At 39.5% G+C, this 12,683-nt stretch overlaps 1 protein-coding gene across 2 annotated transcripts in view; it reads right to left on the reverse strand.

Moving 5' to 3' along the window:
• The window catches only part of DAAM1 (dishevelled associated activator of morphogenesis 1), a 187,476-nt gene that overhangs the window by 77,464 nt on the left and 97,329 nt on the right, over nucleotides 1–12,683 (reverse strand). For both annotated transcript variants that reach the window (XM_023231543.2, XM_023231552.2), the window contains one exon: nucleotides 3,181–3,270. In XM_023231543.2, the coding sequence (XP_023087311.1) occupies nucleotides 3,181–3,270 (90 nt within the window). The remainder of the gene's footprint in view (nucleotides 1–3,180; nucleotides 3,271–12,683) is intronic.

Genomic DNA, 12,683 nt, shown 5'->3' on the forward strand with positions numbered 1-12,683 from the left:
GTGTTCTCATATTCATTGTGTATTTCCCAATTTATTGCAGTGCCCAAAAAGTTCAGTTTCAGACCAAAGGCACAGTAGAGTTTTCACAGTGTTAGAAGCTCAAATTAAGAAAATCTTTGGTCAAGCAATGCTATCATCCATTTTAAAGTGAGGCAAATCTAGAACCCATGGGATTCCCTAAAGAGTTAAAATGGCTTTCCCACTGGTTGCTAAGACATATAAGGAAACCAAGCTGTAGGAATGAAGCTAGTAGAAGTGCATTCTCAAAGGTTTGTGCAATCCAGCCAGGTACTAAGAAAGGCCCATCCGTCAAAAAGTGGGATTCTGAGGCCAGTGGCCACATCCATATCCATCCTCCTACAAGAAGCAAACCCCTCATCATGCACACTTGAGATGAAGTTTTCAAGGGGATTCGATAGGTGTGGAAATTGAAAAATGAGCAGCAGCTGCAAGCCCGAGGTCATTACAATTCTCCAGGGTTTGCCTTTTCTAATCTAAGGGGCAGTGGTTTCCATGATTAACTTTCTATTGCTGTCAAGGGTGTAATAAAATCTGGGAAAGAAGAAAACTTTCCCCTCAGTAAGCTGCTCCCATTTTCCTGCCCTTTTCTTTCCTCTAGTGAACATTCTCAATCCCTCCTTTGTATTGTTTCCTAATTTTCAGAAAAAAATCTACACTAGAATGAGCCAAAATAGACAATGTCCTCTGTGTATACCCGCAACTTGAGGATTTATCTTTCTCAGTTCTAGCAGCAGGTTATTTATTTATTTATTTCTTATTATACTTTAAGCTCTAGGGTACATATGCACAATGTGCAGGTTTGTTACATATGTACACATGTGCCATGTTGGTGTGCTGCACACATCAACTCGTCATTTACATCAGGTATATCTCCTAATGCTATCCCTCCCCCCCCCCCCCCCCCCCCGACCGGCCCCCGTGTGTGATGTTCCCCTTCCTGTGTCCAAGTGTTCTCATTGTTCAATTCCCACCTATGAGTGAGAATATGCGGTGTTTGATTTTTCGCCCTGGCAATAGTTTGCTGAGAATGATGGTTTCCGGCTTCATCCATGTCCCTACACCAGTTAGAATGGCAATCATTAAAAAGTCAGGAAACAACAGGTGCTGGAGAGGATATGAAGAAATAGGAACACTTTCACACTGTTGGTGGGACTGTAAACTAGTTCAACCATTGTGGAAGACAGTATGGCAATTCCTCAAGGATCTAGAACTAGAAATATCATTTGACCTAGCCATCCCATTACTGGGTATATAGCCAAAGGATTATAAATCATGCTGCTATAAAGACACATGCACATGTATGTTTACTGTGGCACTATTCACAATAGCAAAGACTTGGAACCAACCCAAATCTCCATCAATGACAGACTGGATGAAGAAAATGTGGCACATATACACCACGGAATAGCAGCAGGTTTTTAAGATGGCAGTGCGAAAAGTTCCCTTGTTTCCAAAGGCTATATAATACCAGTTTCAGAATTGAGCACATTTTATTCCATTTTAAAATTCTTTCTCAGTGTATTATATTTGTTTCTTGAGCCATGACAATCAGTTCAATAAAAAAGAGGTTTTCTAGTTGTTTCAATGTATACAAAGAGAAACAGCAGAAGAGGACAGGAAGACATTTATTTCACAATGATATTTTACTGGTTACTACTGGATTAAGAATTCTTAAGGCTTCAGTTTGGAAATAACCTGATAGAGGCTCAGAGATCACACTGAGGGGTTATTGCTGACCACATTTCTCAGAAAAGGCCACCAGAACTGAATCTGACACACAGTTCTACCAATTACAATTGCTCAGGTGGAAAATTAACGTGCTTTAAATTTTTTGACAGTATTCAGTATAACTAATGACAATGCAGTGGTTCAGTCATCATGCATTCATTTCAAAGTGTCAGATGCTGGAGTTACAAAGATGGATAAGACATGGTGCCTTTTCATCAGAGGCATAAAGTCAGGTGGAGAGCCACTCACATAGGCTCACTGCTAGAGAGAGAATCCCTCTATTGAGTAATGTAAGATGCTCCCAGGAGAGTGGCACAGGGCAATTACACAAGGTAGCAAAGGGGGCAGGCATGCTGATAGATGCCACATGGGAAAATGGAGGTCCCAAGCTGCAGATTGGTTTCACCTAGTGAAAGGTTTCCCTCATAGTGGTGTCTTGAAAAAATACTGGATTATTGTATAGTTTGTTCCTGTTTCCCTGGGTCGGGAGTGAGTCATCAAAGTGTCCAATGCCTGTTGGAGAGCTAGGTGCTAGCCCTGCCCTTCCCACTACCCCATCCTGGTTTAAGTCTCTGCTGGAACAGAAGGGAAAATGGCAAAAGGTGGCCATGAACAGAATTAGTCCCGAAAATGGGTGTAGGGATATCCTCAGAATCTGCTACAGGGTTTAAAAGATGGCAAAGTGCACTCTATTTCAGGAGATACAGTCACCATGGAGTGATGCCTAGTGCCACAGACACTAGCGAATTAAGAAGAGTTTTGGTATTCACTGTCCCCTATATCCATTCTCCCCATCTCTTGAGGTAATAGAACCCCCAGATCTTAAATGGGAAGTGACTGCCCAGAATAAAGACTTTGGTCCTTTCAGTGGATGTGGCCATGCAACTAGCAGTGGGATATGAGAGGGAGTTAGGCGTATAACTCCAGGAATGTGTCCCTCAAAGTGGGAGCGGGGGAGCCTGTGTCTCCTTTCCTTTCTTTCATCATTGGTTTGGAACATGAAGGGGCTGGAGAGTCACCTTGGCGCATGGGATGGGGCCACACCAGAGAGATGATGAAATGGAAAGTTGTCAGAAGGTGGTTGTAGAGGGCTGTGACCCCCATACCTGGTCCTAGACCACCTGTATACAGACTGCTGTGTTAACAACAGGGGTGGGGGGAATTTGTCTTGTGTAAGGAAACATTATTCTGGGTCTCAGTTACACATGACTATGAATGATGGTTACAGGTGGAAAAGAGCCCAATGAAGTGTTGATAGAAACAACATGCAGAGAATTGACACTGGCTACATGTAGCACCACAGCCACAACATAACACATTCAATCTGGTTTTCACATTACAAAGAGTTGTCCAATTCTAGTGGTGAAATGGAAAAGCAAATGGAATCAATGATTATTTTCCAATTAACCACAATCACAATGAAAATCTTACCTTTTTCTTGCTACAGTATATTTGCCATTTTTTCTCAGCTGGAAGTGCAAACATGGCTTCTCTGTGTTTGTCTGTGAGGTCCAGTTCATCCTGAGAAGAAAGAAAATAATTAGTGTTTCATAGGTTAAACGTTATTCCTGTAGGGAATGTTATCAGTATCATCAAAGAAGAAAAAAAAACCGAAAACACCAACACATATTTAAATGAACTTGAAAAAGATCAAGAAGCTAAGTTAGGTATGTTTTCTCATCATGAAGAAAGCATGTCCCTGGCAGGGAGCACAGCAAGAGGGATAAGGCACAGCCCTACAGTCACCAAAGGTCAGGGGAGAGTGGACCAAGCATGGGCAGAATTATCCTGAGCTACTGTCTACTGCTGACTATGGTCCATTGAGCAGCAAAAGGTGTCAAACTTCAGGAGTTTAGAAATATTGGTCACGTTAAAGATGAGGGTTTGCTGGGATGGCTTCACAAACACTAACAGGCTGGGCCCTGAAGGACTTGGACATGAGGAGGGGAGAAACAGACAAAGGCTGGGTGTGGTGACAGACAGTGTGTATGTGGGACAATGGTCAGCTTAACAGAAGTACAAAGGATCTGCAAAGGATCATCAGTTTCTGCAAAGGATCATCAGTTTAAAGGTTGGAGAGGTAGGGAGTGAAGAGCGGAAAGCTTTAAATGCCAGACTAAGGAGGTTATTTTCTTGAATGAATTTAGACAATGAAGTTTTGGGCAAGGCAGTGACTCCCTCATTGCATAAACACCAACTGATATTTACTCAGTACATTATGTGCAGGCATGTTCTCATTTACTATAGCTCTAACAACAACCCCAAGTGGTCCACTCATTGCTACATCCACACTGATATAGCTTGCAAAAGTTTAGGCTGAAGATTGGCCACACCAGTTATTCAAGACTGCACACCTAGCAAATAGTGGAGTTGTGTTTTAAGCTTAGAACTGTTTAACTCCAGAGTCCAGATGTTTAGCCTTTCAGATCAGTGTTTGGAAACATTAACTTTATAGTTATGTACTACTTAGACTGAACCCTAAAGGAAGGCAATTTATAAATGTTAATAAGTAATGGATAACAATAACAGAATCATGAACATGAAGAGCTTAGGAAAAAGTTATTGGTGTTTAACAAGAACTTGACCCACAGTCTGTTATTTTTTTTCTACTTTTACTTTAGGTCCAGAGGTACACGTGCAGGTTTGTTACATAGGTAACTTGTATGTCACTGAGGCTTTGTGTACAAATGATCCCATGACCAAGGTGGTAAGCACAGTACCTGAAAGGTAGCATTCCTGCCAACACCCCCACCACCTTCCCATTCAAGTCCCCAGGTTCTATTGTTCCCATCTTTGTGTCCATGTGTCTTCAAAGTTTAGCTCCTACTTATAAGTCGAAACACGCGATATTTAGTTTTCTGTTCCTGGGATGGTTCACTAAGGATGCTGGCCTCCAGCAGCATACGCGTTGCTACAAGCGACATGATCTTGTTCTTTTTATGGTTGTGTAGTATTCCATTATATACATCACATTTTCTTGATCCAGTCCACTGTTGATGAACATCTTGGTTGATTCCATGTCTTTGCTATTGTGAACAGTGCTGCAGTGAATATACAAGTGCATATGTCTTTTTGGGAGAACAATTTATTTTGCTTCATATATATATCCAATAGTGGGATTGTTGGGTCAAATGCTAGTTCTATTTTAAATTCTCTGAGAAATCTTCACACTGCTTTCCACAGTAGCTGAACTAATTTGCATTCTTACCAGCAGTGTATAACTGTTCCCTCTTCTCTGTAACCTCACTAGCATGTGTTGTTCTTTGACTTTTAAATAATAGCCATTCTGACTGGTATAATATCTCATTGTGGTTTTGATCTGCATTTCTCTAATAATTAGTAACTGCTATGATTTGGCTCTGCATCCCCACCCAAATCTCATGTCGAATTGTAATCCCCATGTGTCAGGGGAGGGGCCTGGTGGGAGGTTATTGGATTATGAGGGCAGATTCCCCCTCACTGTTTTTGTGATGAGCGAGTGAGTTCCTATTAGATTTGATGGTTTAAAAGTGTGTGGTTGGGCCGGACGTGGTGGCTCAAGCCTGTAATCCCAGCACTTTAGGAGGCCGAGGCGGGCGGATCATGAGGTCAGGAGATTGAGACCAACCTGGACAACATGGTGAAACTCCGTCTCTACTAAAAATACAAAAGATTAGCCGGGTGTGGTGGCACATGCCTGTAGTCCCAGCTACTCAGGAGGCTGAGGCAGAAGAATCACTTGAACCCAGGAGGTGGAGGTTGCAGTGAGCCGAGATTGTGCCACTGCACTCCAGCCTGTGTGACAGAGCAAGGCTCCATCTCAAAAGAAAAAGAAAAAGAAAAAGAAAAAAAAAAAACCAGTGTGTGGTACTCCCCCCTTTGTGCGTGCTCTCTCTCTCTCTGTCTCTCTCTCTCTCTCCTGCTACCATAGGAAAATGTGCTTGCTTCCCCTTCTGCCGTGATTGTTAAGTTTCCTGAGGCCTCCCAGTCATGCTTCCTGTTAAGCCTGCAGAACTGTGAGTCAATTAAACCTCTTTTCTTAGTAAATTGTCCAGTCTCAGGTAGTTCTTTGCAGCAGTATGAAAACAGAGTAGCACAGTGATTAGCATTTTTTCATACTGGCTGCATGCATGTCTTCTTTTCAGACGTGTCTCTTAATGTCTTTTGCCCATTTTTTTCATTGGGTTGTTTTTTGCTTGCTGATTTCTCATAGATTCTGGATATTAGACCTTTGTCAGAGCATACTTTGCAAATATTTTCTCTCATTTTGGAGGGTGTCTATTTACTCTCTTGATAGTTTCTTTTGCTGTGGAGAAACTGTTTAATCAAGTCCCACTTGTCAATTTCTGCTTTTGTTCCCATTTCTTTTAGAGACTTAGTCAGAAATTCTTTGCCAAAGCTGATGTGCAGAATCGTATTTCCTAGGTTTTCCTCTAGGGTTTTTATTGTTTTAGGTCTTACAGTTAAGTCTTTAATCTATCTTGAGTTAACTTTTCCTTATGTGAAAGAAAGGGGTCCAGTTTCAATCTTCTGCCTATGGCTAGCCAGTTATCCTACCACCATTTATTGAACAGGATGTCTTTTCTCTACTGTTTGTTATTGTCAACTTTGTTAGAGCTCAGGTGCCTGCAGGTGTGTGGCTTCATTTCTGGGTTCTCCATGCTGTTCCATTGGTTTATGTGTCTGTTTTTGTACCAGTACCATGATGTTTTGGTTTTTGTAGTCTTGCTGTATAGTTTGAAGTTGGCTGGTGTGATGTCTCTGGCTTTGTTCTTTTTGTTTAGGATTGCTTTGATGGTCCATGCTCCTTTCTGGTTCTATATGAATTTTAGGTTACCTTTTTCTAATTCTGTGAAAAATGACATTGGCAGTTTGACAGGAATAGCATTGACTCTGTAAATTGCTTGGGGCAGTATGGTCATTTTAACAATATTGATTCTTCCTATCCATGAGCATGGAATGTTTTTCCATTTGTTTATGTTGGCTCTGATTTCTTTCTGCAGTGTAATTCTCATTGTAGAGATCTTTCACTCCCTTGATAAGCATATTCCTAGGCATTTTATTCTTTTTGAAGCTATTGCATGTGGAATTTTGTTCTTTATGTAGGTCTGAACTTGAATGTTATTGGTGTATAGAAATGCTACTGATTTTTTTCACATTGGTTTTGCATCCTGTAACTGTACTAAAGTTGTTTATCAGTTCTAGAAACCTTCTGGCAGAGTCTATGGGGTTTCCTAGGTATAGAAACATATCAAAAAGAGAGACAGTTTGACTTCCTCTCTTATTTTGATGCCTTTTATTTCTTTCTCTTGTTTATTTGCTCTGGCTAGCAATTCCAGTAGCATGTTGCATAGAAGTGGTGAGAATGGGCATTCTTGTCTTATTCCAGTTCTCAAACGGAAGGCTTCCAGCTTTTGTCCATTCAGTATGATGCTGGCTGTAGGTGTGTCATAGATGGCTCTTGCTATTTTGAGGTATGTTCCTTTGAAGCCTAATTTGTTGAGGATTTTTTAACATGAAGGGATGCTGAATTTTATCAAAGGCCTCTTCTGCGTCTATAGAGATGATCATAAGGTTTTTATTATTGTTTATGTGGTGAATCACGTTTATTGATTGGCATATGTTAGACCAACTTTGTATACCAGGAATAAAGCCTACTTGATTGTGGTGAATTAACTTTTTGATGTGCTGCTGGATTTGGTTTGCTAGTACTTTGCTGAGGATTCTTGCATCTATATTCATCAGAGATATTAACCTGAAGTTTCCTTTTTTTTTCTTGTGTCTCTGCCAGTCTTTGGTATTACGGTGATGCTGGTTTCAGAGAGTTAGGGAGGAGTCCCTCCGCCTTGAATTTTTGGAATAATTTCAGTAGGATTGGTACTAGCTCTTCTTCATATATCTGGTAGAATTCAGCTGTGAATCTATCTAGTCCAGGGCTGTTTTTGTTTGGTCAGTAGGTATTTTTTTGTATTACTGATTTAATTTCAGAACTCATTATTGGTCTGTTCATGATTTAAATTTCTTCCTGGTTCAATCTTGGGAGGCTGTGTGTTTCTAGGAATGTATCCATTTCTTTGTGCACAGAGGTGTTTGTAACAGTCTCTAAGGACTTTTTTGTTTGTTTCCATGGGGGTCAGTTGTAACATTACCTTTGTTGTTTCTGATTGTGTTTATTTGGATTTTCTCTGCTTTTTCCTTTATTAATCTAGCTAGCAGTCTATAAATCTTGTTTAATCTTTCCAAGAATCAACTTTTGGCTTTGTTGATTTTTTTTGTATGAATTTTCTCATCTCAATTTCATTCAGTTCAGCTCTGATTTTGGTAATTTCTTTTCTTCTGCTAGCTTTGGAGTTGGCTTGCTCTTGTTTTTCTAGTTCCTGTAGGTGCATCATTAGGTTAACTTGAGATCTAACTTTTTGATGTAGGCATTTAGCACAACAGATTTTCTTCATAACACTGCTTTAGCTCTGTCCCAAAAATTCTAGTGTATTTTGTCTTCGTTGTCATTAATTTCAAGGATTTTTTAAAATTTTTGCCTTAATTTCATTCTTTATCAAAAAGTCTTTCAGGAGCAGGTTGTTCAACTTCCATGTGTTTTTATGGTTTCGATAAATCTTCTTGGTATTGATTTCCATTTTTATTCCACTGTGGTCAAAGAGTGTGACTGGTATGATTTTGATTTTTCTGAATTTGTTGAGATTTGTTTGATAGCTGAACATGCCATTCATCTTAAGAGTATGTGTCATGTGAGATGAGCAGAATATATATTCTGTTGTTGCTGGGTGGAGTGTTATGTAGATGTCTATTAGGTCCAATTGGCCAAGCATTGAGTTTAAGTCTAGAATATCTGTTAGTTTTCTGCCTCAATGATCTGTTTAACACTGTTGGTAGGGTGTTGAAGTCCCCTAGTATCACTGTGTTTGGTTCTCTAAATCTCTTTGTAGGTCTCTAAAATCCTGTTTTATGAATCTGGGTATGTATATATTCAGGATAGTTAAGTCTTCTTGTTGGATTGGGCCTTTTATCACTATGTTAATGACTTTCTTTGTCCTTTTTGATCATTGTTGGTTTAAAATCTGTTTTATCAGATACAAGAATAGCAACCCCTGTTCTTTTTTGTTTTCTACTTTCCTGACACTTCTTTTATTTTGAGCCTATCAGCACCATTACTTGTGAGATGGGTCTCTTGAAAGCAGCAGACAGTGGGTCTTGGTTCTTTATCCAAAGTGCTACTCCATGCCTTTTGAGTGGGACATTTAGCCTGTCTACATTCAGAATCCATATTAATATGTGAGGATTTTATCCTTTCATTGTGCTGTTAGCTGGTTGTTATGTAGACTTGACTGTATGTGCGTATGTAGACTTCATTATCATGGTAGGTATTGTTCTTTTATTTCCATATTTAGCACTCCCTTTAGGAGATCTTGTAAGGCAGGTCTAATTGTAACGAGTTCCCTTAGCATTTGCCTGTCTGAGAAGGATTTTGTTTCTCCTTCACTTTATGAAGCTTAGTTTGGCAGGATATGAAATTTTTAGTTGGAATTTCTTTTCTTTAAGGATATTGAAAATAGTCCCTGAATCTCTTCTGGCTTATAAGGTTTCTGCTGAAAGGTCCACTGTTAGCCTGATGGGGTTCTCTTTGTAAGTGACCTTCCCCTTCTCTCTTGCTGCCTTTAAGATTTTTTCTTTTGCATTGACCTTGGAGAATCTGATGACTATGTGTCTTAGGGATGGTTACCTTGCATAGTTTCTCATACGAGTTCTCTGAATTTCTTGAATTTGCGTGTCAACCCCTCTAGTGAGTCTGGGGAAATTTTTGTTGCCTATATCCTCAAATATATTTTCCAAGTAGCTTGATCTCTCTTTCCTTCTGAAATGCCAATAAATATATGCATTCACATAATCCCATATCTTTGAGGTTTCATTCTTTTTTTTACATTCTTTCATTCTTTTTAATTTTTGTCTGCCTGTGTTACTTTGAAGGAATGGTATTCAAGCTCTGAGATTCCTTCCTCAAATTGGTCTATTCTGTTGTTAATGCTTCCAATTGTATTTTGAAATTCCTGTAGTGATTTTTTCATTTCCAGAAGTTCAGTTTGGTTTTTTCTTAAAAATGGTTATTTCATCTTTCAACTCCAGGATCATTTGACTATTTTCCTTGGATTGGGTTTCAACCTTCTCTGGTATCCAAATGAACTTCCTTGCCATCAGATTCTGAAAGTCTACATTTTAGCCATTTCAATAAAATATGTAAATGAAACACAGTAAGATTTAGATCTCCAAGGAATATTTTAAAAGTCCCCCTCTGAAAGGCTCTTGTATGTATCTGCAGTTCTATAACACTCATGGACATGTAGGCTTAGGATACTGACTTCACATCTTATATTCCTACCTCTATTTAGTCATCAAGTCCTGTTATTCCTTCCTTGAAAAACCTCATTTTTTTCCCCTTTGATTTTCCCTTTGTTTCATTCTCACTGAAACCACCAACACTTATGTCCTAATAACTTCTCCTTGGCTTCTGGCTACAGCCTCCCAGTGTTCCTCTTTGTCTTTCCAATCCTTCCTGCTGAACATGGGCAGATTTCTCCTAAAGAAGTGGTTTTCAAACATGAGCAAGCATCAGAATCACCAGGAAGGTTCCTTAAATCACTTATCATCCAGCATTTAGGATTGAACAGGGAGGAAAAGAAATTGCATTTTCAGTAAGTTTCCAGGTGTTGCTGCTGGTCCTAAGACCATATTTTAGAACCACTGCCTTAAAAAGGGAGCACCTGTGCTGTTTTGAGCTCCCAGTTCAAAAAACTTTATTAGTTCCACATTGCCTACCAAATTAATTCTCCACTCCTCAGCCTGCCTTTGAAGTCTTCCATTTATAACCCCAACTGACTTTGCCAGGCTTGCTTCTAGTTATCACCTTACACAGTATCTTGTTAACACCCATACCTCCAGTGCCTAGCTATGGCCTAAAATATGCTAGTTCCCTTGGGAAGTTCATGATCTTTTTAAGCCTCTACATCCTCATCTCCAGGAGAGGTACATCATTTCTCTTGCAAGGCTGTTGTGAGGACTGGCAAAATCAACTAAGCATGCAGTAATGCCTGACACAGAGGTGGCAACTGTACTGTTGTTATTTCATCATTTAAACACAAATCAATTGCTACTTTCAAGGGCAAGGTAAACAGTTATGTCACTAAAACACACACAGACAGTATTACTCCCTAACCACAAAAACTAGCTATTAAGAATTTAAACACAATGAACAACCAGAGAAGTAATGAGGGATTTTTACAGAAAATTCCATTATGAGGGAACATGTTAAAAATGTTAGAATTTTGGCATACAGCTATTATATATGTGAAGTAATTATTTTTCTTCCTTTTTAATTTCCTGTTATTCATACCTGCTCTTAACTATTGATGAATGGGAAAATAATGGTGACATAAATCACTTCTCAACAATCAGGTCAATTATTCAAACAGCTAATAGTAACTTGCTTAGTTTGGGGGTAACGTTTGGTTTGTGTGAGAGAGAACTGTACTATTAGTAGTGTATCCTTTACTACACTATAGCACAGTTTTTGTTAACTGAGCAGAGGTGTGAAGAAACATGTGATCCCCAAAACCTAGACATTCAAAGCAAAGAGTTTTTTTTTTTTTTTTTTTGAGACAGAGTCTTGCTCTGTCGTCCTGGCTGGAGTGCAGTGGCCGGATCTCGGCTCACTGCAAGCTCCGCCTCCTGGGTTTACGCCATTCTCCTGCCTCAGCCTCCCGAGTAGTTGGGACTACAGGCGTCTGTCACCTCGCCCGGCTAGTTTTTTTGTATTTTTTAGTAGAGACGGGGTTTCACCGTGTTAGCCGGGATGGTCTCAATCTCCTGACCTTGTGATCTGCCCGTCTCGGCCTCCCAAAGCGAAGGGTTTTATATAACTATGTTTTGCTGTTACAGGTAGATAACTTCTGCTTCTGCTGAGATGCAGAAATGACCAATTGTGAATTGAAAGAACACGTACGAACTAGGAATTAGGGGCAGGTGATTTCATGCAAGAAGATAATTTTCATTGAGCAAAAAAAAAAAGTTACTGTAGGGTCTCTGCATATAATTTTTGATTACAGTAAGAAAATGGAAAGGAATAAATGGGTACTGCTAACAGTAATATCTAACAATTATTGAGCACTTTCTATTTTCTAAATAGTAGTGTTTTATATTGATTAATATACTGTATCCTTACAACAATCCTATAAAGTAGGTCATATTATTATATGATTTTCTAGAAAACTGAGTCAGAGTGGATTAAGTAGCTTGCTCAAGGCAACAAAGCTGGTAAACAGTGGAGGAAGAACTCGAGTCTAGACTGTCTGGTTACACAGCCTGTGTTCTTAATCACCACACTGTTCATTCTGTCAACACAGGTAGGTAAAATCACGACACTGATACAAACATGAAAATGCATCCATTTACTGAGTGTCTCTTAGCAAAAAGAGTGGGGGTTTGTTGTCAGATATCCCTGAGTTCCACATCTGGCTTTATGGCTTATGTAACCTTGCACAAGTGACTCAGCCTCTGAACTTCAATTTCTTCATCTAAAGACAGAATAGTCATATATTCCTGATAGTCATCTATCAAAAAAAATGTTGTTGAGTATCTATCTGTTAAATTCCAGGCATTGTGATAGGTGCAGGATTCAAAAAAGTATCATGGAGCTCAACCCTCATTCAGACAGAGGGGAAAGCAAATAGTCACACTAACTCAAGAATGATCAACACAATGAACAATCAGGGAAGCAATGAGGGTTTTTTACAGAAAATTCCATTATGAGGGAACATGTTACACACTAAGCTTAGTTCTGAGAACCCACTTGTTATGGGGAAAGGTGGGACAGTGAAGAGTTTCCCCAGGAAATGTACAGAGCTTAGAGGTAAATAGGAAGTAAAGAGGTAGAAAGCACTGCAGAC

Source organism: Piliocolobus tephrosceles, chromosome 6 (genome assembly GCF_002776525.5).
Source record: "Piliocolobus tephrosceles isolate RC106 chromosome 6, ASM277652v3, whole genome shotgun sequence".
Taxonomy (NCBI): domain Eukaryota; kingdom Metazoa; phylum Chordata; class Mammalia; order Primates; family Cercopithecidae; genus Piliocolobus; species Piliocolobus tephrosceles.